This window comes from Malus sylvestris, chromosome 2, assembly GCF_916048215.2.
Source record: "Malus sylvestris chromosome 2, drMalSylv7.2, whole genome shotgun sequence".
Lineage (NCBI taxonomy): Eukaryota > Viridiplantae > Streptophyta > Magnoliopsida > Rosales > Rosaceae > Malus > Malus sylvestris.
In genome coordinates this window covers 26,553,866-26,580,711 of record NC_062261.1, presented here as the reverse complement: position 1 = coordinate 26,580,711, position 26,846 = coordinate 26,553,866, and the positions used below count along the sequence as shown (strand labels likewise).

At 37.6% G+C, this 26,846-nt stretch overlaps 5 protein-coding genes across 7 annotated transcripts; 2 read left to right on the top strand and 3 right to left on the bottom strand.

The window, feature by feature from the left end:
- Positions 1 to 2,957: 2,957 nt before the first annotated feature.
- LOC126602456 (probable LRR receptor-like serine/threonine-protein kinase At3g47570) lies at positions 2,958 to 3,831 on the bottom strand. Its single transcript, XM_050269334.1, has 2 exons — positions 3,404 to 3,831; positions 2,958 to 3,274 (listed from the first exon to the last, which is right to left on the bottom strand). Exons 1-2 carry the CDS (start codon positions 3,798 to 3,800, stop codon positions 2,958 to 2,960), a joined length of 714 nt encoding a protein of 237 aa, XP_050125291.1. The 5' UTR covers positions 3,801 to 3,831.
- A 49-nt stretch (positions 3,832 to 3,880) lies between these two features.
- Positions 3,881 to 5,927, bottom strand: LOC126602451 (LRR receptor-like serine/threonine-protein kinase EFR). Its single transcript, XM_050269320.1, has 3 exons — positions 4,825 to 5,927; positions 4,128 to 4,647; positions 3,881 to 3,919 (listed from the first exon to the last, which is right to left on the bottom strand). The coding sequence occupies exons 1-3, from the start codon at positions 5,925 to 5,927 to the stop codon at positions 3,881 to 3,883; spliced, it is 1,662 nt and encodes a 553-aa protein (XP_050125277.1).
- A 3,039-nt stretch (positions 5,928 to 8,966) lies between these two features.
- LOC126585745 (10 kDa chaperonin 1, chloroplastic-like) lies at positions 8,967 to 11,959 on the bottom strand. Of its 3 annotated transcripts, none has more exons than XM_050250249.1 (7): positions 11,739 to 11,959; positions 11,543 to 11,601; positions 11,384 to 11,434; positions 9,958 to 10,023; positions 9,814 to 9,861; positions 9,638 to 9,676; positions 8,967 to 9,207 (listed from the first exon to the last, which is right to left on the bottom strand). In XM_050250249.1, the coding sequence occupies exons 1-7, from the start codon at positions 11,824 to 11,826 to the stop codon at positions 9,139 to 9,141; spliced, it is 420 nt and encodes a 139-aa protein (XP_050106206.1). In that variant the 5' UTR covers positions 11,827 to 11,959; the 3' UTR covers positions 8,967 to 9,138. The 3 variants fall into 3 exon arrangements, with proteins under 3 accessions (XP_050106206.1, XP_050106210.1, XP_050106214.1); XM_050250253.1 differs by having other exon boundaries at positions 9,647 to 9,676; XM_050250257.1 differs by having other exon boundaries at positions 9,169 to 9,540; positions 9,647 to 9,676.
- Positions 11,960 to 12,966: 1,007 nt separating this feature from the next.
- On the top strand, positions 12,967 to 14,961 carry LOC126585815 (uncharacterized). The gene is made up of 2 exons (XM_050250365.1): positions 12,967 to 13,372; positions 14,231 to 14,961. The coding sequence occupies exons 1-2, from the start codon at positions 13,285 to 13,287 to the stop codon at positions 14,830 to 14,832; spliced, it is 690 nt and encodes a 229-aa protein (XP_050106322.1). The 5' UTR covers positions 12,967 to 13,284; the 3' UTR covers positions 14,833 to 14,961.
- A 9,969-nt stretch (positions 14,962 to 24,930) lies between these two features.
- LOC126584695 (E3 ubiquitin-protein ligase ATL4) lies at positions 24,931 to 26,425 on the top strand. Its single transcript, XM_050249031.1, has one exon. It carries the CDS (start codon positions 25,209 to 25,211, stop codon positions 26,187 to 26,189), a length of 981 nt encoding a protein of 326 aa, XP_050104988.1. The 5' UTR covers positions 24,931 to 25,208; the 3' UTR covers positions 26,190 to 26,425.
- Positions 26,426 to 26,846: the final 421 nt, after the last annotated feature.

Genomic DNA, 26,846 nt, shown 5'->3' with positions numbered 1-26,846 from the left:
TAAAAAAGGATATCGATGTTATCACCCTCCAACAAAAAAACTGTTTATTACTATAGATGTTGCATTTCATGAGCATGAGATGTATTTTGCCAACCCCGAGTATTCACTTCAAGGGGAGAATCAAATAGAAGTTCAAACTCTTGATTATACAATTCCAGATATAGATATTGTGAATGATGTGGAATTAAGTGGTAATGTTTTGGAGACAAGTGGTGATCATTCACATGGAAATAATGATGTGAATGATGTGGAATTAAGTGGTAATGTCTTAGAGATAAGTGGTGACCATTCACATGAAAATGATGTTGAAAGCCTTGTAAGGGACCAGCCAACGCCACCAAACAACTTATTGCCTTCCTCACCACCGAACAATCCAGTGCCGCATGCTATCTCGCAGTCAGTCTCGCCACTCTTGAGCCCTAATGACCATAACCAATCAGTTTCGATCTCGGATGCACCATCACCACGTCGTCTCCCTAACCGTGTCACCCGAGGTATTCCTAAACTTACTTATGAAGCTGACCCTAAATGCAATACTAGATATTCAGTGAATAAATACAACCCTGAGTTTAATGTGTTATACCCGTTAAGCAATTATGTGTCTACCAGTTACCTGTCAAAATCAAACAAGTCATTTGTGCATCAATTATCTACTATATATATTACTAACAGTGTGCATGAGGCTTTAGCTGATCCATATTGGCAAGCAGCAATGAATGAAGAATTGAAGTTTTTTAAGAAGAATGCTACCTGGGAGATCACAGACTTGCCAGCTGGTAAGAAAACTATGGGATGTAAATGGGTTTATACTGTGAAGCATAAAAACGATGGGACGGTGGATCGCTTCAAGGAAAGAATGGTAGCAAAAGGGTACACTCAAAAGTATGGAATTGATTATACAGATACTTTTGCTCTTATGGCCAAAATCAACACGGTCCGTGTTTTGTTGTCTTTGGCTGCAAATCTTTATTGACCCTAACAGCAGTTCGATGTGAAGAATGCCTTCTTGCATGGAGATTTGACAAAAAAGATTTATATGGATCTTCCACCAGGATGTAATGCTCCAAATAAATACAAAAGAAAGGTTTGTAGGTGGAAGAAATCCTTATATGGTTTGAAGCAGTCCCCTCGAGCATGGTTTGGAAGATTCATAAGATATATGAGAGCGTTTGGTTACAGGCAAAGTAACTCTGATCACACTTTGTTCCTGAAAAAGAAGAAATGGAAAGTTGACTGCACTATTGTGTATGTAGATGATATGGTGGTAACAGGGAATGATCCAGAAGAACATGTGGCTTTGCAAAGATACTTGTCTACAGAATTTGAGATGAAAGATCTTGGATCCCTAAAATATTTTTTAGGGATTGAGGTATCAAGAAGTAGTTCTGGAATTTTCTGGTCACAGAGGAAGTATATTATTGATTTGTTGCACGAAACTGGCATGTCAGCTTGTCAGCCAGTACCTACACCATTAGAGAAAGAATTGAAGCTTTCTATTAAGCCTAATCAAGTACCAGTTGACAAAGGGAGATACCAAAGGTTAGTAGGTCGTTTAATGTACTTGGCACACACAAGACCAAACCTTGCTTATGCCTTGAGTGTAATAAGTCAATATATGCATGACCCTGGAGAACAACATATGAATGCAATCATGAGGATTTTGCAATATTTGAAGGGAAGTCCGGGCAAAGGAATCTTGTTTAAAAGGAATAACTATCTTAGAGTTGAAGGTTATACTGATGCAGATTGGGCAGGTTCAGTTGACAATAGGCGCTCAACATCAGGTTACTTTACATTTGTTGGAGGTAACTTGGTTACATGGAGAAGTAAGAAACAGAATGTGGTTGCTCATTCCAGTGCAGAAGCTGAATACAGAGGCATGGCCTTGGGGATTTGTGAAATTTTGTGGCTTAAGCTTCTGTTAAGTGATTTGGGTATAAAGCATGATTAGCCCATGAATTTATTTTGTGATAATAAAGTTGCCTAGGACATTGCACATAATCCGATACAACATGACAGAACAAAGCATGTTGAAGTTGATCGATTCTTTATTAAAGAAAAATTGGAGGAGAAAATAATTGAGGTATCGACAATAAGAACAGAAGATCAATTGGCAGATGTCCTCACAAAGGCTGTTTCAAGTCAAAAGTTTTCAAGTTTCTTACACAAGTTGGGCATGTGTGACATATATGCACCAACTTGAGGGGGAGTGTTGACTTTTGTGTATATTCTTGTAATCTTGGGATTCTTAGCATAGTATGATTTCATGTAATTATTTCTTTCCTTATTGATATGATTGTAACATCCTATAAATTCCTCCTTGAGAGATGAATAGACACACAATACTATTCCAAAAGCATTCTCTTCTAAATTCTCTAATGCCCTCGTTTTGCCTTTACATTAAAAAATAAATATAAAACATTTTGGGCTGGCTGAGGGGGATTGAACCAAAATAAAATTAAAATAAAAGTTACACCAAGTAAGAGTGACATAAACCTTACCTCATAATCAATAGAATTTGAAAAGAGGGGGACATAAATTTAACCCTTCTTGAAGAAAAAAAATGAAAAAAAAAAGGAAGATAAAGAAGGGGAACATAGAGCCCATCTCTTCTAGAACAAAGCCTAAAAGGTATAAACTTGCAAACCAAGTTTTGAAACACCAAAAACAAGATGTAGGGAAAAAAAATCATGAAAGAGGGACTAACTTGTAAGTCGAGATGCACGCTAATTAAAAAAAAATCAAAAACCAGGGAAGCTAATAAAATTGGAATGCAAACAACCAAGGTTGAGGAAACAATGCACAGTTAACTTGTCTTTCCTATATTGGAAGTTTCTATATAACTATGCTGTGTTTATTGATAAAACAAAGACGGAAACTTCTTACATGTAAGGAAAACATATTTAAACACGCTATGCGAATATAACAGTATTCTTTTATTCACCTATGCTATTTTCCTAAAGTTTGTTTCTGATCCGACACATCTTAGTGATAACTTCACTAATGTCCAACCTTTCTCTGGGTGACTCGGCAGAGCAAGCAACACCAATGGCTAATATTGCAATCAAGCTTTCTTCTACTCCTTCATGAGCAAGAAAGGGATCCACAATCTCTACCATTTGCTCCGGAGAAGCTGCCTTGACAAAGTTATGAAGGTTTAAAGATCCTTGAAACATTTCATCCGTTGGCCTTTTTCCTGTAAACATCTCGAACAGCATGATGCCGTAACTGTACACATCACCTCGTGTCGACACTTCATGTCCAATACCATACTCTGCAATATTCATGAATCGGAAAAAAAAAATCTAATTAAAATTTCTTAAAGCCCAATTTCATTTGTCAATATGATCTACTAATGAGCAAAAATACTAAATAAAAAGATATTTGAAGAATATATATTCACCTGGAGGAGTATAACCTATTGTCCCTTTTACTCCGACGGAGCTTGAGTAATTACCATCACTACTCTGAGTAGTTTGTCGAAGAAACTTTACCAAACCAAAGTCCCCTACATGTCCAACCATATCATCATTGAGAAGAACATTGCTGGGTTTGAGGTCACAGTGGACTATTGGCGTCTCACAATGATGATGCAGATAATCCAACGCCATAGCAACATCAATTGCAATGCTCAACCTTTGAGAAAAATTCAAGCTCCTTGGTCTCTCAATGTTTTCACCAATTGCTTCAGTTGGATGCAACCATTCCTCTAAGCTCCCATTAACCATAAACTCATATACTAAGGCCTTGAACTCACAACCACGATAGTCAATCCCTGAACATACAGAGAGTACCTTCATAAGATTACGGTGTCTGATATTTCTTAAAGCTTCACACTCAACAATGAAACTTTTGGAAGCGCCACGATGAACGAGATTGATTACCTTGATGGCAACTGTTTCACCTTGTTCGAGTACTCCTTTATAAACAGACCCAAAACTTCCCATACCAATCAAGTTGGAAATGGAGAATCCATTTGTTGCATTTAGAAGACTTCGGTAAGATAGCCTGAGAAATTCTTTTGAATCACTTGAAGTGTGCTCCTTTCTTTCTCTCCTTACGCTACAAAGGTACCAAAACACGATGGCAAACGTGATTCCAAGAAGACCAAAAATAAGAGAGATTACCCATTTGACGGTTAGACTCAATCCTCCCTTCTTGGAACGTTGTAATTTGTATTCTGGCAAATGCAAGTCAGGTATTCCACCGCAAAGTTTACTATTTCCTTCAACTGATATGGCACTTGCATTACTGAAAATCCCTTTCATTGGTAGCATGCCCTCAAAATTATTATAGGAGAGGTCCAAAGATTGCATAAATTCAAACCGCTCCAAGAATTCTGGAATCATGCCTGACAAGTTGTTGTGAGATAGATATAGCCCTATTAAACCTCTTAGTGAACCCAAAGAAGATGGAATATCCCCTTGGATGAAGTTCCCCTCCATGTCTAGAAACTCTAATTTAATACAACTCCCAAGATTTGGAGGAATTTCACCAAAGAACATGTTATTTGAGACATCAAAGGCCTCCAGATTTGGGAAATGTCCTATTTCTTTTGGTAGGAATCCAGTCAAATGGTTTTCAGATAAATCCAATACAGACAATGAAGATGACAGACGACCGACGACTTCAGGGGACATGACACCACTGAAATTGTTAGCACCAAGAGATAACACCCTCAATTTTCACTCTGCCAAAGTACTCAAAGGGATCTTGCCTTGAAGGTTGTTTTCATGTAAATATAATTTATGTAATCTACTTAAATTTCCAAAAGAGGATGGAACATTCCCTGAAAGAGAGTTCAAACTCATATTTAGTTGATACAAGTTATGAAGCCTTCCAACATCTGGCGGAATGTGACCTGAAAGTCGGTTCCCAGACAGCCAAAGGGTCTCCAACTTAACCAAACTTCCAAACCCGTTCGGTATACTTCCTACTAATTTATTTTCACTCATGCCGATTTGTAAAATAGAAGAAGATAAGTTGGCTATACATTGAGGCAAGGCACCCCCGAAATTGTTAAAATGAATTGCTACCATTTCTAAACCGGTGGCATTAGTCAAATCGCAAAGAAAGCTCAAATCGCCAACTCCCCCACTTCCAAGATTGTTATCAGCAAGAACTATCCACCCAAGCCTACGTAAATTTTCTAACGAAGGGACTTTTCCATGTAGTTTGTTTCTTTCCATTGCAAGATGAAACAGATTTGAAGTGTTAGAAATTGACACAGGAATAGGTCCGCTAAATTGGTTGTTGCCAACAGAAAAATGTTCGAGGCTTGGAAAGGCAATACCTAAGTTTGAGGGCAAAGTCCCCTGGATTTTGTTGAGTGTCACGGAAAAGGTTGTGATAGAAGAGAGATTGAAGATTGAGGGGGGGATCGTTCCGGACAGGTCATTTGCGTCGAAAGAAAGGAACGTAAGATTGGTCATTTGGCCAAATATATCAGGAATGCTCCCATATAAATTGTTAGCAGCTGCAGAAATAAGTTCAAGTGATGATATGTTGGAAAAGGAGTTGGGAAAATTTCCTGTGAGCTGGTTGTCATGAAATGCAAAATCTGTTAGCTTGGACAAGGTGCCAAGCTCCTTAGGAATGTTTCCTACGAGAACATTAAAATTAAGAGACAATCTTAGGAGTTGAGAGCACCTGGATAGGTTGGAGGGTATTTCACCACTCAGTGAATTATTCTGCAATAGTAAATGTTGCAATCTGCGCAGACGGCCAAAATCTGGAGGTATTTGATTGCTGAAGCTGTTGTTGTGGAGATGAATCCGTCTCAAGAAACTCAAGTTTCCGACATGGGGTGATATAGAGCCCGAAAGTTTCGAGGACCGCAGGTCCAACCTCGTGACCCTCTGGTGACGACGACCGCATGAAACTCCATACCAATGGCAGAAGTGGATGGTTTCGTTCCACGAAGTCATGACTCCAAAAGGGTCATTGGTTATGCTAGCCTTGAACTCTAGCAAGGCCAGTCGATCTGTCTCGTTTCCCCTCAGTCTCAAACCAAGGCAGGAGTGAATAACAAGAGCATGCATACAAAAATGTGAGAAAAACACAGTTGGAAAGAACCTGTAAACAGGGGCGGAGCCACCAAGGGACTAGGGTAGTCCCCGGCCCATCCTGACTTCATCTGAGGTGTGAACCTCATGGAAGAAGATGAAGCAAATGACGTCGTTAAACTGTTTTGATTTTAAATCTTTTTGGCTGTTTAATAAAACGATAAGTTTGGCGGGGGAGTTTTAAAAGAGATGTGCAATTTTAAATGGAAAAAGCAACCCCACTTTTGGTTCGATTCTCTCACCTAACAGTAATATACAACTTTTTACACACACTCATATACACACACACACACACACACACACACACACACACACACACACATATACATATTTGTGAAAGGCCCCTCCTCATTCAGAATTCTGGCTCCGCCAATGCCTGTAAAGCTTCATGGTATCAGTTTGTGCGAACTTAATTTGGTGGCTAGAGATATGAGGGGAGAGCGCAATTTATAAGCAGCAGCAGGCATGGAGAATACATAACTTTGAGTACGAGCTGGTTTATTCAAAGTTCTACAAATGCATGCACAAATGAATAAGGACTTTTGGGATCAAAAATTAGTTTTGTTTTCATATTGTACTTCTTCGTTGGAAATAATGAAAAAAATAAATTAAGGCTGATATGGGGGTTTTTGCTTCTTTTTAATTAACTTTGGTTTTTATTAGTCTTTGAAATAACTAATTGGCCTCAAGTTTGAATTTCGATCCTCCATAGTTTAGATAGATTAATTAGAATTTCGTTCTGATAAAAAAAAATTCAAATGTAGTACACATTCATTTTAACTTCCAAGTGGTACATTCACTACTTTGATCATATCGTATGGTCATAATTACTTTTTATTCGTAAGTAGAATATATGTTAGAGAAGTTAGTCGAAAATATCATATTTCAAAGGCTTAATTGATTACTAGTTCCGTGATGATAGGGTAATTGGAAAATAACCCATGTGGTAAAAAATTAGAATTTAAACCTTGGTGGTGAAATCTTTTAGGATTTAAGCTCAAAATTGAAAATGTCGTCAACTCTTCGTTAATTATTAGCACATGAGACTAACATATGAGACTAAAAATATAAAGTTAGTCTCACATTTAAGCATCACGTGCTCACAATTAACTTAGAGTTCCATTTTAGCCTAATATGTGTGGCTCACGTGCTAATAATTAAGGAAGAGTTGACAAAATTTTCAATTTTGGCCATAAATCTAAACAGACTTCATCACAAGGGCTTAAATCTTAATTTTTTTTACCACAATGACTACTCTTCCAACTACCCTATCACCACGGGAATTAATAATCCAATCACGCCATTTTCAAACCTCTATTGCTGATATTTGCTGGTGATACTGTTGATATTTATGTCATCACAATACAAACAATATGTTATTGATCTTTAATTCAACCAATTAAGAAATTGGGATATGATTTATGATCCTTAATTTTAGCCAACTTCTCTATTTGTTATATAAGCTGATGTGAATTTAGAATGGAAGAAAAAAAAAACAGTTAATCCCTCTTATACTTTCTTTGAAAATGAATTAGTTTGGAAAATGCACTGACTTCGTACGATGCGAAAAGGAGGAGGAATATGAGATCATTTTTGCTTATCATCATAAACTATAATGTATGCTCACCCAAAACCTAATTATCTATCACGTGTCGTTTCACGTAACTTTGGTTAATTTTTTTTTTAAATTAAAAAACTAATATTTAATGTGAAAGTAAACCAGAGTCACGTAAAAGAACACGTATTAAATAATTAAGTATATAGTGAACGTACAACATATTTTCTTGTGGTGAGTAAAAACGATCCGAGGAACATTCAACTTCCCAACTTTTAATTATTTGTTGGTGGGTGGAAAATTCAATTGAGATGGGTATGCTTTGCATTTGTCGAGCATGACTCTGTATCTAGTCCCTCCCAACTTCCTAAGTTAGAAAATTATATGCTATACGTCTCTCTAAAACCTTTGACACGCCAAGATCATTGCAACCCCACATTAGGGCCATTCGTTCTCCAACGTAGACTCTCAAACCTTCTTGGGAGCTGGCTGGTCACTTACTCTCTTAAGACAAAACCAAGGGGAAGATATGTAGATTGACCCCATGAAACAATCTGCTTCAGCTAAGTTACGACCTTTTCCTTCATGGTTTTTTATGTAACGGAATTTGTGCAAATGTGTTTATAAACGAGAGTAAATTGCCGATCTCCTTTTGAACTTTCACCTAACTTTCAATTTACCACGTAAACTTTTAAATTGAAAAATCAAGGACTTCAACTAATTTTTTTGGCTAATTTTCTCCTACCATTAGTTTTTCATTCATTGCATCTAAATTTCTGTTAAATGAAAATACGTGCACAACATGTGAGAGCTATTTGATCGTTTCATTCTTTAAAATAATTGAAAAACCCTAAATTTTTTGAATGTTGACCTGTATCTATGTGATTCTATAAATTTTGTATACAAAGGTCTAACGAAGTGACCTTTTTGTTCTCAAAAGAGAGTAGCATGGTGTGCACATAGAGTTATCGTTAATTTAGATGAAATCTATAAAAAGAACTACCAATAGGGGGGAAATCAGCTAAAAAAAATAGTTTTTAAGTCCTTGATTTTTCAATTTAAAAAGTTTAGGAGGTAAATTAAAAGTTAGATGAAAATTCATCAGAAAAATCGGGAGCTTACTTTTATAAACAAACAATAACCAATGTACACAAATCGTTCCTTCCCCACCATCCTTACGATACGGCCTCCATCTTTACGACATGCCCTCTACGTCATTTTTGCATCATTATGTTCGGATTATCATAGCTTGCATTTCACAAAGGAGGTTAAATACGGATAGTGCTATCCACACACCTCTTTTTACCTTTAGCACACTCCTATCAATTTTCGGTCATCGGAGCGAATAAATTGAAGAGTATCAAATGACATAAATTAATGCAAAAAAGTGTTGTCTACAAATTTGAGTTGAATATATAGTTTTGGGAATTGAGAGACACTACAAGGAAAAACATCCTGACAACGAAAAGTCTCATGAAACAATCATGTAAACCATTGTACCTATTCGGAGCTGAAACTTTATTCGACTACGGCCAATAATTCACTCTCTTTGCAGAAGCAATGCCTCCCATCTACTCCCAAATCCACCTGAAACAAAATTTTGAAGACAATGTCAATTCGTTGTGTAAGCATCAATATGCAGCCATTACATGGATCACAGCAGAACATTTCCACAACAGACTTCAGTTTACAACGAATATATTACGTCTCTACTCCGTTCCATATTTTACAGTCGGCAGTTATTGGCTTACACAGCAAGGTGTGGCAATTTTCTGTCAGCTGTGCTCAACACTAAAATTGTGCATGTAAAGAACTAGAAACTAAAGACACTTGAGCTTTACCTAGAAAACTAATGGAAGAAAGGTGGCCCGGCAACATAGGTGTGGAGGGGGAGCGGGAAATTGAAAACCACTAATAATGCTAGACGGCCGGGATTAGGTTAACAGTGTCGTCATTGTCATGGAATAAAGTCACAGGAAAACCAAAAGATAAGTGGAATAACTCAACATGAACTTACTCTATTTACCTCATATGCATTTATGTCTGAAAAAAGAACCTGCAAAATGAATAAGCATTTCCGTTATGATGACATGTTAAGCACCTAACTCAGTACTTCTAAACAACAGAAAACTTCAGTTGGTCAGAACCAACAGAAAATTGTTATCATTATTTGGGAACCTTATAATTACTCACCTTCTTTCCAGCCTTCACTTCCCCAACGTCAGCACCAACAGAAAGAATCTGAGAATAACAATGCTTGTTAAATTATCCTGAGATTCAACTACTTATTTCAAAATAAAGAACAAGAACCATGCAAAAAAGAAAGTGTAGGCATACTTCTCCCATAAGATAGCGTTCAAATTTAACAGCTGACTTGGGCAGCAAAACTCCTCCAGCTGATTTCTGCGGCATAGGGCAATTTATCGTAAGCTAGTGTCCTCTAGTAGACAAGGTATGTACACAACTACAAATATATTTTTCCATTTGATATAATAACTACAAAGGAAAAGTAAACAATTAAGTCCGTTTTAAAACCACCTGCTTTCAAAGCAACTAAATGCCAGCAATTAACATGAAATCTGTTCATGAAATCTGTTTTGAGGTATTCTATGAGACAAACATATTAAATGCTAACCAAAAATACAAACCATTTTCATTTTGAAAGCATCTCATGCGAACTTGGATATAGAAGACTATACCTAAACCCTACAACCAACCCTTAAACTCCAAAGGTTATATCTAATTACAATGCCTCTAATGCGAACTTGGCTTTTAAACCTGATCGAGTTCAAGATTGTTAGTATAGTTTGCACTTTGCAACCCTACTGAAGGTTTACTCCTGGTCGATCTCAAGATCCTCGGTCAAGTTTGACACCTATTATCAAACTACTTGAATTTGAACATCACACGTAAAAAAGAATACACTCAGCTCAAGTGTCATTAGTATGAATCAACCTAATACAATCCGAGACATATCCTGCCAGAATATAAAATTAAGACAGGGGACCTAGTTAGGTGATACTGTCCCATAAAAAGCTATTGCTTAACTGAAAATCTGTTCATTAAAGTTAGAAAGAAGACCTACGAGACCGCAAAGAAGAATTATACCATAAATATGTCTTCAAGCCATGAAAAATCATTCAAAATTCTACTGCTATCGCACTGTATCCCCAATGAATTATATAAAACCCTATGACCAGGTACCATTCCACCGTCAAGTTTCCTCCAATGACACTCTTCCCATTTCACAGGCCCTCATACAATAGCTTAACTTCATAGAAAATTTCTACATAGTACATACACAAGGATAACATACAACAACCATGATAACATAGGATCGATTATATCTACACTATTTAACATAATGTGTTATTGAATGCATCATGGTATAATATCACAATGATATGATAAGTGGGAGGACACTGTAGAGATGATATACAAATATAATCATTTTCTTAGTTTTTTTTAGGGTGATCTCCACCACATAAACATGAAATGAACCAACAAAAACATACATATTTATATTTAAAAGGAAATGATTAAGCCATTTGACAATATTACGGGTCTTCACAACTGTCATAGGAATGCAATTGGTAGCAGTAAATTAAGCCATTTGATAATGTCACGGATCTTCAAAAAGCTCAAATACTCAACTAAATAGCCATTGACACAGATGTTTCGGAATCTGACTAATAAAAGATAATTGCATAAAGTTGCCACTCCAGACTTCCAAACACAATGGTAAGACCAAAAACCAGCATACCTGAGGGAGCTCCTCGAGACGAATAAGCACTCTATCAGCTTGTGGAACCACCTGCCACCCACAAATCACCACCACAAAAATCAAAAACTCCGATAATGCAATTCGTCGCCAAAATAAAAGAAGACATCAAACATTAAAATGTGCAGAACCCCAACAAACCTTGGTGGGTTCCCATTTCGTGGCAATTGCGTTGACTCTCAAACACTTCCTTCGCAGACCTGAGAGCGAAACCCATTTCACAATTCATCAAAATTAACAACATTTCATAAATAAATAAAATTTAAAAAGTAGAGAAATTTAACAGAGATACGAGAAACTAAGAAAAGGGTTTGGAAATGAGGTAAATTCAACACACCTGGGAGTAGCTTCTGGCTGTTGGACAGAGAAGCAGTGTTGGGTGTGTACAGAAAAGGGGTTGGTAGTGTGACGAAAGTGGAAGCCATGGCAGAGCTCTAACAAAGGTAAAGGGGTTTTCGAGGAGCTGCACAGACAATGAAGAAATGCTGGGGTTGGAGAAGTGGCGGAGATATCTTAAATCTTGGTGCCTGGTGGTGTGAGATAAGGAGAGAGTCACTGAACCGGCAGAATTCTCGGTCTGTTTAAAGCCCGTTTATGCTTTCTTGGGCTGGGCTAGTTAACTTTTTTGTGGGCTATAGAAGCATATCAAACTTTGTTCCGCAATGCAAAAAGTGGTCCGACCCGATGACCCGACCTGACAATCACGAAGTCACTTTCGAGAGATAGGACTTAGATAATTTGGGTACATTGTTACAGTGACATCCGTTTAAGAACAAATGTTATATGGAATTAGATTAACACATGACATTGTCTTGTTGTACTGAGATGTTACTTTGGCTTAATATCGGTCCATCTAAGTTGTTATCCAATTTCAGAGGTTATACTAACATGTTCGACAGTTGCCAAATTGATTTGAGAATCTTCATGTTGGGAGTTCAACATCAACGATTTGGGCTTGGCAGCCATCACGTTTGTCTAAATGACACCTAGATGAACCCGACGGTCACCGAGTTAGGTCAAAATAATGTCGGACCGAACCCGAGTGGTCACCTAATTGGGTTACATGATGACGCGATCATTGACTCTCGTATTTCTAACAAATGGTTTGGTGTTGCAACAATTGGCCCAAAAACCTTCTCTCCCCTTCGTTAGGACAAGGATTGTCTGCCCTCCTTGTTTCTGTGCCCTCATGTTTTGTGTGGTCACGGTTAAGCCACGTCAACAATTTATATCATTTTTTTTATAGAGATAATAAGACAAAAATGAATAGTACTATAAAATGTTGACGTGGCTTAACCGTGACCACACAAACAGGAAGGCATAGGAGGGCACGAGAACAAGGAGGGCACGAGAACAAGGAGGGCAGACAATCATTGTCCCCTTCGTTAATCCATCACCCAATTCCAATTTTTCTTTTTTCAAACGATATATTTTGTTAAATTAGATATTAGATTAATTACCAACAGAGTTCGAGTTCACATCATCATACAAGCACTCAACTTATGTGGTAAAATGTGACTTGCCCACATCCAATCTTTTCAAATCCTCTGCATTTTCTAAACCAAAAGAAATCCACCCACAGAACCTACAACGGCTACAAGGGTCCACCACCACCCATCTTTTTGTCCGTGAACTCTGCAACTCTTCATCAGTATTCAAACACTTTCCTCCCCCACACTTTTTTCCCTATCCTCCTCCTGGAAAATCTCTCTGCTTTCTCACTCGCATTTTCCCACCAACCAAACACATCTCTCCCGTATTTTTCATGAAAAAATAATCAATATCCTTTTCATATTATTCCCTACTTTCCTTTCTCTCTCTCTTCTTTTTCCTAGTTTATTTCTTGGTAGAGCAAAACCCAAATTTTTCTCACAAGTGAGATTATGGTGAAGAAGCAGCTTTGTTGCTGGGGGTGCCTCATAATCTTCAGTCATCTACTACTAGCATCTCTTGTTTGCTCCAAAATCCACGGTACTATTACTATATAATCTCAGCTTGCAGATTCTTTTTTATCTTTCCTCTAAAATTATAATTCGTTTGAGCTTTTACGTTTTACAGCTAGGAAGTAGGAACTGTGCTGAAATTTCCTAGCTAGGGTTGACTAGTTACCTCAAACGGTGGTCGTAGAGATGAACACATTTTTAATCAGTACTTTTACTATTGTGTCTGAGAAGTATTGTCAGCGTATTTGGCGTGAGTAACTGCACGCGAGGGGGCGTGTTGAGAGTGTGAATCCCACGTCAGGAAAGTAAAGCGGTTGAATTGTAACATTATAGTAATTATTAGAGTGTTTGGTGCACTTTGGCCATCGATGCAGGGCTAATTATAGTTGAATTTTTAAGGAGCTTGCCTCGATGAGTATTTGCATAAACATTAATCCATCCAAAACCCGCAATGTCAAAACCAATTCATCTGCCTCAGTCTTAGCGTTGTTCATCAGGGTACTCTTAGTGATTTCCTTTCCACATTTATTAACATAATATTCCGGCCTCTACGTTTAATGAACACCAGTTGGTTATTGTGATGTTTCATACCTTGCTTCTTACACTGGGAACCATAGCATCACGTTGCCCTTTGCCTTTACAATCTGAAGTTTGAAGTTGAACGGAATGTATTAACTTGTACGACTTCTTGGTGAGAGTTGGAAAGAGTGGCATAGTTGGTGGCTTTGTCCCATCCGGCATATGATTCCTGAACTATCAAATCAATGTAATTGGATAACTTATAAACGTGGTCATCATTTTGGAGTACTTGTTTGTTAAGAGTATATCGTGTTTTGAAGATAGTGATTGTGCATTTTATGACATTGTGTGCGGTTTGTCCCCTCAGGAAACCCTGCAAATGACCTTGTTGAGATAATCAACAACAATCGAACAGCTCATAAACTTCCAAAACTTAATGACAGTCCTGGACTCGGGTGCATTGCCCTGCAATATGCTGAGTTGTGCAAGGGAAACTGCACTAGCAACAACACCGTGAACTGTAAACCATCTGAAGAGGACTTCACCCAAGTTTTTGCCCCGAATTGTGGTGTGGAACTACCCACTTTCGGCACCATAACTGCCCATATTGTGGGTTGCCAATCCAAGTATCTTGAGCCCTCACTAGCTTTTGCACATGTTCTTGTTCGAGACAACAAGGCCTTATCAATTCTGAGAAATAAATCACATACCGAGGTGGGAGTAGGAATGGTTCGGGTTCACAAAGGGCCATTCTTCTGGAGTGTTCTCTTCAGCAGTGGGAAGACAAACTCCACGTTTGTACTGGAAAATCGCGGTGAAGGGATCCATCAAAAGAAAGGTTGCTACAGTGGAAGCAGCTTACCATGCAGTGCAGGTCAAGGGAATGGTTCCTCGCTGTTGAGAAATGTTACGATCATCGCTTTTCTATGTGCTGTTTATCTTTCGCAACAGTTGAATGTCAATTTATGATTCGTTACCACTCTGAGATATTTCACTAGGGAATGCTCGAAAATTTTGTTACTGATTGACTTGAGAAGAGCATGATACGCAGACAGACAGACCAAAAACTTTGGATTCCAATTTATTTCTTTGCTTTTATCTCCCTTGATTCTCGTTAGGTTCTTCCTTCAAGAATTTTCTTGGTACAAAACATTGGCACTCTCTAAATAGGTTGTCCTGGTGATTGAACAGTCACATTTTATCTGTGTATTGTGACCTTGCAAAACTGATATCGTCTCCTTTGTACGATACAAAGTGAGAGATAAAGCTACCCTATACAATGGGTCAGACATAAGAAATATCACTCAAACGTAGTACTAGTTTCACCCACGTATTGTTCATTTTAATCAAGATTATGTTTCCTGGACAGAAAAAGAGTGGCATTGTTCAAAGTTGAGTATGGGCCTGACATCTAAAGTCTTAACAAGACTTCAGCTCAGGTTGTAATTTGGGCCTCTTATTATTCCGGTGGGTACTCACTACTCAGTTTAAACTGAAATTTGACATTAAGGAGCACCCGACAATCATTTCATAGGTACTCAAACTCTTCTTGTATTGGCATTCTTCTTCAACTCAGTACGTCTTCTGTTCAAATTCTTCCTCATTTTCCCTACTGTAGACTATTGTAAAATTTTAAAATTTTCGTGAAAATATGAATTAGTTGTAGAGCTCACTCCACGTTAAATTTCAATGACCTAAATTGTCTATTTTGTAAGTCTCGATTCATAGACCACCCTTGCAAAAATTCAATTTAATCTGAAACCATTGCCTATTTAATTATCACGATGAATTTCATTGTTTGTTATGGAACAAAATGTTCATCAATTTCTTTGAATTCAATTAGATGTCTCCAATACTTTCAATTTGGCTAATATTTTACAAGGATAATCTATGAGATCGAACTTGAAACATAGACGGTTCAAATCGTTAAAGTTCGATATGGTAGGAACCCCACAACTAATCTCCATTAAAAAATAAATGGGAATCCCTTTCCTTAAATGTCTCTTATATATGCATGTGTGCATGTGTGTGTGTGTGTGTCTCTTATATATGCATGTGTGTGTGTGTGTGTGTGAATGTCACTAAAGTTGTAAATGACAACATATATGCATGGTAGCAAATGTATGACAAGGATGATGACTCTGAATTCAAGCCAACATAGAGAAAGTTCATGAATCAGGATCCCCCCGAGGACCCAAAAAGACAACGACACATAAGATTATAGACTCCCCTTTTCTTTTCTATCGAACCAGTACGTGACGAATTCGGTACCACATTACTATGACAATTGATAGCAGATTCATTGCATGACTTATTCTAAATTTGCTCACCCCTTCAGTGTAAATATATTGTTAAATTCAAATCTGGTTGTGCATAATCACTTAGTACTACGGTCTACTGATATTTCTTTTCACTTGTGTAAGTGAGATGTTTTATGTCAATTATCGCTAAAAGAAAATTTGAACCATATTATTATTTGCTTATTATAGGCCAAACCCATCCCCAAGTCTATTAGTTATCAACTAGCTGTTCGTTTGATGGTAATTTTCTTTTAAATATATTTTAACTGATGAGAAACAGATTGGGGATAGTTGTTTTCACTGATCAAGAAAATTAGGTTATACATAATTTGGAAAGAAAAAAAAAGGTTATACATAATGCGTATAATTAATTTCAGCGGCATAAAAAGTAGATAAATAATAGATTTGAAAGGGCAGTTCAAATTCCATTCAAGAACACTCTAAATTGGTTGGTCATATATCGCCGACAAATATAACAAACCTTCAAGAACCAACCACTTAAAAAGTTATTTTATTTTGAAAAGAATTTATATGATATGGGTACACAATTAATAAGTCATTCGGTGTCAACAGTACATCGTCATGTGCAAAAAAAAAAAAAACCTTATATATGTTGTTGCACTATTAGTATAGGGAGCATTTTTGCTCACTATCAAAAACCATGGTGTATGCTCACCATACTTCTAATTAATTTACACGTATCCTTTCACCTAATTTTGGTTAATTTTTTTTTAAATTAAAAAACTAAGTGAAATTTAACTAGAGTTAGGTGAATGAGATGTATCAATTGATAAGGTGAACAATAAGCATACACCATAGTTATAATAGTGACAAAAATACTCTCATTAGTATCAGACGTCACAGTTACAATATACTCGTATTTTACAAATACTTATCCTAATTTGAGCCGTTTTATTAATCTTCCTTCTTACACTATTTATTTATGTCTCTTCATCATTCAATTTTTTAGTCCAAGATATATAGAAAATGTGATCATATTTATGATGAAATCAATCACCAATTAGAAAAATGAGCTAATTAATGTACATTAAACATCTTATCTACCACCTCAGGGCTACGAGTACACAAACTTAACTAAATCTCAGGTCATAGAGTATATCATATTTATGATGATATCAACCACCAAGAGCTTTAATAATACAATCTTAGGCACAACCAAAGTCTGGCCATATATGATCTAACGGTCCAATATATAGTGGACCTAAATCACTCACCTAGGACACACATGCATATTTGGCCATCAATAGTGCTTCAATTAAATTTCAATCGCCACGCATCGGATTCTATTTGGAGGTTACAAGTAATAAAAATAGTAAAGACTAAAAACTAATGTAACCACATCAAGTGGTCCAGTCCAATGGAAATGTAGTAGATTTTCAAGTCAGGTTGCTCCTTAGTTTTGGATTCAAGGCACGAAGCTGGTAAGAATACAGGTGATTCCTTGGTTGAGAGCATTTGGATGACATGTATCATTTGAATGTGGTTAGAGGTGTGTTGAAATGTCTTTAGCCTTTTCAGACCCCACTAAAAATTAATATCACCCTTCGCAATGTGGGATACCTCAAGCCTCGGTAGGAAAAAAAAAAAAAATATATATATATATATATACACACACACACACATATATCTTGATATTCCATTTCCCATTTAGTATTTAAATTGAGGTTTATTTATAAACTAAAATTTTCTTTCATAATTCAGGAGTATATCAATAACATCTATAATATAAGGGCCTGTTTGATATTCAACTAATTTTTTTTTTTAATAATTCTTAAAAACAACTTGGATGGACTTCTCTTAATAATAATTTTTATTACAACCCAAAAACTTGTTTATCATATAACCTGGAAACTATTTTAAATCTTAAAACGTTGAAAACTTAGTTTGTTACCAACACAAACAGAACAACCATCCCAACCTCAAAGAGTTGCGTCGCCATTACCACCAAGACCCAAGATCTTGGATACTTGATATGTAACTCTGAATTTCACGTCATACTATGAATCTTGTTGTTTTCAAGTGGGTTTTGTTTCATAACAACTCTGAGAAAGTACAGCCATGGATGCTTCGAAACTAAGAAGAAAAGCTTACAGAGAGATTTAAGAGAGAGAGAGAGAGAGAGGAAGATAGAGAGAAAGTATATATTTGATTATCTGTCGAAAGATACTACAATCCTGCTCCCCCTCACTATTTATACTTACTAGTTTGCTTAATGACTAAGCTAACCATCTAACTAACTACCCTTCTAGGATTGTGAGGAAGATAGAGAGAAAGTATATATTTGATTAGCTGTCAAAAGATACTACAATCCTGCTCCCCCTCACTATTTATACTTACTAGTTTGCTTAATGACTAAGCTAACCATCTAACTAACTACCCTTCTAGGATTGTGACACTTGTCATAACAAGATCATTTCATACAATAAACCCTCCTAGGTACACATCACTCAATATTCTTCACATATGACGGTGAGTTGCTAATTTTCAAATTTTTTTCATAGACATAGAGCAAATTAAGCTTGAACGTAGGCCTTGATGTTAGCGGGGTCGGGGCTTTGGATGATATTCGCTAGTAATCTCAAATTTTAGGTTTTTTTTTTGAGTTATTTTTTAGTCCAGGTTTTGTAAAATAGACTTACCAAACAAATATTTGAGTTAGGAATTGAAAACAGTATTTGAGTTATAAAAAAAATTGAACTAAAATAGAGTACCAAACAGACTCTTAGGATTTTTTCCAAACACAGCTACAAAAAGCCAGTGCAAACCCAACAAGCCTCTCTCTCTCTCTCTCTCTCTCTCCCCCCTTCCTCTTACCAAACCCTAAATCTACAAATTCAATAACCGTCAGCCCTTACTCTAGCTTAGGACCGATGGCAACCCCTCGCACCAATTTCTAGCATTCCTCCTTTATCTTCTCATGGATTATTGCATATCTACTTTTCGTCTTAGTATTTTCATCGATAAGTGTCTTCATGGTGAGGTTATTCGTGAATATTTAATTTTGTGTTGGTTGTTATTGAGTCCTCTTGGGTCTACTTTGTTGGAATCGGTATCTTCGTTGATGTTGTTGCACACCAAATTCATGTTGGTTTGGACACTAGTTGGTTCGTTGTTAGTTCCTCTTTAGAGTTGGGGTTCCACAATGTTAATGAGTGTCCTCATGTTCGTTATATTCAAGGTTTTGTGCGTATAAGTTTTCATATGCTAATTCACAAAGTGCTTGACCTTTTCATTAAGAGAATGAAGTTTCTTAGGCTTTGAGTGCCATCTTAGACCCGCAAGTTTGAGTGTGGTTGATTTCAAGACTTGGATGCATATATTTGCTTATTCTCAAGCATGTCTCACCCTTAAATCCACCAGTCCAGTGGCAATTAGTTTGACCAAGTTGGTCATTTATGTTTTATTAAAGTTTCTTTGGGTTGAGGACCTTTTGGTTGTGTTGAGGCCTAAAAATGTCACATGTAAGCCCAATCAAGTCCCGAAGCCTAATTGTCATACAAGTTCCAAGCCAAGTCCAAACACATGCAAAGGTACGAAATTTAGAAAGAAAAATTTTCACAATCATACCAAGCTACGGTATTAAACCAGACATTTGTATAAATCACGCCACGCTCATGCGAATCCATGCATATTCATCGCGTTGAGTTTTGTCATGCTAACCACTATTCACGCTAAAGTAAGCCCAAGCCGCATGGCCAGGGCTTGCCAAGTGAATTGTGGTGTTGATGGTTACAGAAGTTTATTTGGGCCTGTGCGAAGTCAAGATTATGGAAGACCTTTGGCTACTTAGAGCCCAAAAATCCAAGCCCATAATCTTTGAAGTCTACGTAAGTAAGCTTAAGAGAGAACAAACCCAATTTCCTTATTTCCCGAGCAAGCTAACCAATCTAGTTATGAAGGAACCAAGTCCCAGGCCTTAAGTTCACGTGATAATCCCACCAAACATGCATTTAATGAAGACAAAGGCTTACTTTCCCTTCTTAACTCACGCAGAAAAACAAGCATGAAAGTCAGGAAACGTGTTACTAGAAGTAACGCCTGTGGAAGCTGACTAGGGAAAGCAACGCCTTAGGAATGAGGTGTAGCGCAATCTTCATGAGTGCAACAATACTCAGCTGTCTTACACCAAAAAAGAAGGTTGCAGCTACGCCAGGAGAAAGAATGAGGAGAATTTAGCCACAACTAAAGATTCCTTAGGAAGCCTAGAAAGGAACCATTCACCTACAAAGGGGAGGTCAAAAACCTTAGAAAGGTGATCCAAGAGGGAGGATAGACAATGGAACCCAGAAGGAGATGAGATACAATATTAGGAGAGGCTGAAGGATTGTGCTGCACCAAGCTAGGAAGATGACTCCCTAACTGCAAACAGCCTTAAACCTTTGGAGGATTCACCCCTGCAACCCTTGTGTTTTTTAGAACCTTCTTCTGAGCATCCCAACTTTTAGAAGCCCTGTTGTCATCCTACGAAGCCCAGATTACCCAACCTAGAATATCACACAACCATGCAAACTCTTTTTCTCATGGTAAACTAACAAACTTCTAGCTTCCACACCATGCCTCACTTGAGCAAGCCATTATTTGCTTAATCATGTTGTCTTTGAGTCATTTATTCAACCGGGTATTTCCTAAGACGTGCTACTTCTTTCGAGATATTCCAGGATTTGGTAGGAAAGCAAACCAAGGAAGGCCAGAGGACATTCACAAAGCCCAAGTCCACTTTGACCTAAAATTCTCCCAACATGTTGTTATCTCAAATGTGCTCTTTTATATATGTAACAATTGTTAATATTATATTAAAATCGCTACCTCTTTATTTAAACAAAAAAAAAATGTCATTGGCACTTCAAAAAGGTCAATTTGCCCTCCTCTTTAGTGTATTTTTATTTCTAAGTAGGATTATTTTTAGCTACGCCTCATGAACTCTATGTTGACTTACTTTATCCCCTGTAAAAAACCACCACTTAACTCCCTAAAACTCAAAATTCATTCCACTTTGACTTGTGGACTCTCTCTTCTCTCTAAAACTTATATGTCGCCTCCTGAAACATACGTGGGACCAACACTCAATAAGACTATGCCACATGTGGAATAAATTTGATTACGAATCTCCATTATGCATTCACAATCAACAATCAGATAATATTACGTTAAAAGAAATTGAAGAGATGAAAAAATAAAAAATAAATTGATTAGCTTGGCGCACTCAAATCAAATCTACATAAGAAATTAACAAATTTAAGGCAATGTTGAGCAAATTTTAAGTTTTAAAGATATGCCTTTCAAGTTTCAGAGGGCAAAATGAAACTAAAATCGAGTTCTAAGAGGCAAAGTTGAGCAAATGTTGAGTTTCAAAAAGTAAAATAACGATTTTAAAGTTATAGAGAATAAAATGAAATTAAAACTGAATTGCAAGACGCGTAGCTAAAAATAAATCTTTTAATATATTGCGTATAAAAATTTAAAATGCGAATTAAACTTTTTGGAATGTATTTAACAATTCAGAAAACAAAAAAAAGCTAAAACAAGCCGAGTAACTTCCCACCTTGGAAAATACACATATTTGGTAGGAATTTGAGTCCCAGTGACGGGATGCGAAAAGAACAGGAATGAAAGGTACAAGTGTCCACACTCGGGACGTGGTTCCGAACCTTTGGTAAAAACATTATCCAGTTTTGTTTTGTCGTCACTCTGGGGATTTGTAGTGCCGTTGGTTGTTTTAGTCAAGGTCAGTCGAGCCATATTTGCTGTCGCACGCAGACGCATCAGCCTGGAGGCCAAAAACGACAACAAATCAGAGCTTGACTTTGCTTAATTACGGTCGTCAATTCTTATATATTATTACTTTAACTTACAAGTAACCAAAGATTTGGATGTGCACTCCACGTAACCAAATAATCAAACACCTAATCTATCCATGCTATATCAGCCATTACATTACATGGAATTTTAGTGTAAATTTCTATGCAATTTCATGATTAATTTACCACTTTATTTAATTAATATTCTTATCATTGACTGATTAATTAAAGAAAATGATATATTAATCCCCCATGCTGTTCTTATCTTGGTTTTATTTTCTCCGTGTGACGAGTGATAGATGGTGTATAGCTTTAATTCATTGCATCATCCGTTGCTCATTTCATGCGACCCGAAATTTCGAAATTTTACTAGAACCATCTTTTATCAATCAATGTGCCCTCGTTAATCTAAAAAATTTAAATAAAAACAGAATTTTGTTTATTTATGTCGAAGAGGAGACAATCGAGCCGTCGTGGACTCGTGGTTCTGGAACCTGGGTTCTTTGGGATGTCGTCGAGGAGGATGGCTGATGAGTGGTGCCGTTGTGTTGGTTGCGACGGCGGTATTGGATGATAGGTTGGTTGGTTTGGAGAGCACTGTCGTTGAGGAGGAGAAGTTGGAGTCGAGGGAGTCGACGGATGGTGGAGAGGCAGAGTGAGTGTGAGACTGATTCTGGAACCTGTGACTAGGGTACTAATTAAAAGTTAAGATTGGATGATAGGTTATCATTCAATCTCGATTGTTCATTATAATTAGAAACGGATCGGTCTAAGACCCCATTTTTCTAAGTGTATGGACCCGACCCGCCCCGTTTACCAACACCTCCTTTTCCAAAGAATAATGCTATTTCATCGGGAAGACAATTATATACCCTTTTTTTTTTTATCAAAAACAATTGTATATTTTATATTTCAGAAACATGCATGCCAAGAGTGTGAAACAAGTAATTCCATACCAGAGAGAGAGAGAGAGAGAGAGAGAGAGAGAGATGGATTCGAGGTGTTCCATAATATGCAATGGGTTAATGGATAGTGCTATAGTTAATTAGATGTAGGACAATTGTGTATAATGTATACTATTATTATTAAAAAGAATAATACAGGTCTCTTGTAGCATAGTTGGTTAAAAAATATTTACCATGGTATATGAGAAAAACTTTTTAGTGTACACGGTCTGATAGACCAAGTGTCCAAATACAAGTATTTATAGCTTAGTTAATTAAGAAAATTTACCTTTTACTTTTGAAAAATCTCTCGCACCCAAAGTCTTTTGTTCGATCTTCCCTTTGCATCTGAAAAATCTCTCACCTGAAGTCTTTTATTAAAATGAGTAATGCTATCGTTATGCTGTTTAATACAATATAGTAGCATAGTTTTATGAACGGTATTTGCATCATTCTATATCAGAAAGCACAACACTTCATGTCTCTGCAAATCTCAGTATTTAATAAATTAATATGATATGTTTTCCATTTTCCATTTTCTTATTAATTTTCAAGTACCCAAAAGAATTTCTGGAAATAATAACAAACAAGGTACCAAAAAGAATGTCAAATACTAATTTAATTAGTCCATTAGCGCCGTGATTAAAGTACTAATACGAACATGCTCCATCAGATCTATCAATGATTAACTAGTACCAGAAAAACTGATCTAAACAAGTACACGTGTCCAGTGGTTGGAAAAGTATCCGGCGTCGTTTTGTTGCTACCTCGTCCAACTTTTTGCATAGGAGCTCCTCTCAGATCGAATGGTTGAGATTCCAAGTACCATGTAACAGTGTTCCGTACATGGAAGTAATTGGCTTTAGTCGGTTTTTTTCTTTTTGGGTGAACTTTATTTGGAAAACAAAAGAAATATGCAATTGTTGAAATTCACGAAGAAAAAAAGACACGTGGCGCATGAGCACACGAAGAGTACCGGTTACTCAATAGAGTGATTTCCAACCGAGTTAGCTTGATCAGTGCAGCTCCTACACTAGACAAAATCAAATTGAGATCTAATAAGCTAAATACGGAGTTTTTGACTTTTGCGTGAGGTGTTTTGCAAATGGATGTGGGTCCCACGCTCTCACCTAATTTTTCTCATAGCTAGAATTTTTTTCATTTCTAAAATTAAAAAGAATAATACTTGGCTTACAATTCTTATCTTGTATTTGAGTTCTAGCGTTCTAATCTCTCCTCATTAATCGTGTGTATCAAACCAAAAGGAGGGTCATTTATTGAAGATAATTAATTGCAGCTGGCACTTTATCGCAGTCGTGATAAGTTACTATGATTATGCACCATAAGGCTGATTCGATCCTCACTAATTTCTCTCCTTTTAACAACTAACAGTTTCTCACTAACACTATTGTTCGTAAAAAAAAAAAAAAAATTGAAGATAATTAAACATAATAGGGGGTGTACCTCTCCAAATCTAATGTAATGCTGTGTAATAAAACCTTTTAAATGTGGAAAATTTAATCTTGAGTGAAACTTCCATATGGGTTTGACTAAAACCCTTCATGGTAATTAATTAATGATTATAAATTTATAATAATCACTAGTACAAGTCAAATTTAATTAGAAAAATAGAAAGAAATGAATTGAGAAAAATGGCTGAGCAAAATTCTGGGTAACCATCCCAGTTAAAATAATCCAATGAAAAAACCAACAAGTAAACACGCACACAAAGCCTTTTTTTTAATTTTTTTTTTTCGAGTTCGGCTAACTCACATATTTGAGTAACCTAATTTAGTATCAAATTTGTCATTCATAATATTTAAATCTATGATATTTCATTTACAAATGAAGAGAAATATTACCAGATCGTAGTATGAACGCCCATACAAAAGCCAAATTAAATCACCAAGTTTGTCCAAAATAAAAAGCCAAATTGTCAAGTCAAATTTCCCACATTCTCATCTCATCTAAACAGAGGGGGCACAATCGTAACTTCCTGGACAACAAGAGGGGGATTATGTAATTTCAGAACCTTCGTCCTACGTCTAATCTTTCTCTTCAAAAACCTGCGCGCATTTACTCTCGAGTGCCAGAATTCAATTCCACACCAGCCAGCACCTCCACCTCCACCATAATCAAATTCCCTCCACATCACGTGTTAGGCACGTGCCATCTCCCTCCCAATCCCCGCTATTTTCCCTCTTTCCGAAATAAAAACCGAAAACAAACAAGGGATTTATTCACCCTCTCTCTCTCTCTCTCTCTCTCTCTCTCTCTCTAAAATGTCGGAAACAGCAGCAGCACCGCCGCCGCCTCTGCCAATACTACCTCACCGCCAATCCTCCTCCTCCTTCAAAACCCTAACCCCGAGCCTCTTCATCATCATTGTCATCCTCACAGCCACACTCGTGGCCTCAATCTGCCTCTGTCTCATCCTCCGCCACCTCAACCGCCGATGCATCCGTCGCCTAGCGCCTTCCCCCGCCATCTCATCCTCCGATTCTCGCCGCATATCCACTCGCCGAGTCAATCCGGTGACCTTGCCTACCCTCCCTCTCTTCACCTTCTCCTCCATCACTCGCCGATCCTCCACCACCATATCCGCCGACTGCGCCGTCTGCCTGTCGAAATTCGAGCCCAGCGACGAGCTCCGTCTCCTCCCGCTCTGCTTCCACGCCTTCCACGCCGTCTGCATCGACACGTGGCTCCAGTCGCAGCAGACTTGCCCACTCTGTCGCTCCTCGATCGCCGCTTCCGACGCCGAGCTCATGACGCTCGCCTCCTCCAATGAAGGCGCAGCCACCACAAACGGTGGCAGCTTCCGCCTCGAAATCGGAAACGTCAGCCGCCGCAACAACAACCAGACGACGACGACGACGACTGCGGCTTCGTCCAATCGGCACTCCTACTCCGTCGGCTCCTTCGATTACATCGTGGACGAGGAGGCGTCGGAAGTGAGGCTGAGCAATGCTGAGCGAGAGAAAGACGAAGTCATCTTGCCGGTGACAGAGCCGGAGCCGCCGATTCCGGCTCCGTTCCTCGCCGCGGAGGTCGGCTCAGGGAGGTCGAGCTGGCTCAAGGACTACATTGATCGGCTGTCCAGCACCCTCTCGTCCCGAGATATCTCATTTCGGAGCTCTGGACGATTCTTCACCGGAAGCAGCCGTCGGAGCGAGGTGTCCGTGGCCGGCGATTGGAGCTTGGAAACAGAGCGCGTCGGAGAAGAGATATCGGAGATGTTCCGGTGGCTTGCAGGGGTATGAATTGGTAAATTCGTATGTGTATATAAGCTAGAAGCATATGGTGGAGTAGAGTTTTACACAAATTTTTGCAGTGGAGTAATATTTTTTTTTACTGTTCTTGGTAATAAATGGTGCACTTCAGAGTTAAATCATACTGTCATGCATCTTTTAATGAAAAGAACCCAACACTCGTGAGTTATGTCATTTCACACGTTCTACCTGTGATTATAGTATTGAGCAACAAAGTATGGTTCGAACTCGGATGCAAGTATGATTATGAGTTAATGTTTTTTTGTTACGACAATATCATGCATATTTTAATTGTTATGATTAAGAACGATGGTGATTTAAATTCAAATGCAACGGGATAGACACACTGATCTAACCTGAGTCGGAAATTATGAGTTGATATTTGTGTGATTATTCTTGCATTGCTCTTCACTCTTCTTCTTGTTTAACATTTTGACTTTGTTCCTCTTCGCCAATTGTTTGTTTATACTTTATTGGGATTGAATGTACAAAAGCAAAAAAGGGCAAACCAAAACAGCAAAAGAAACTTAGCATTTGTTTCTTACTTGTTTTAGAATTCTTGCTTTGTACTTGCTTCACATTTGTCACCCGAAAAAGAAGAAACAAATGAATTGACAAGAAATTTGTGAAACCAAATAGCTAGGCCAA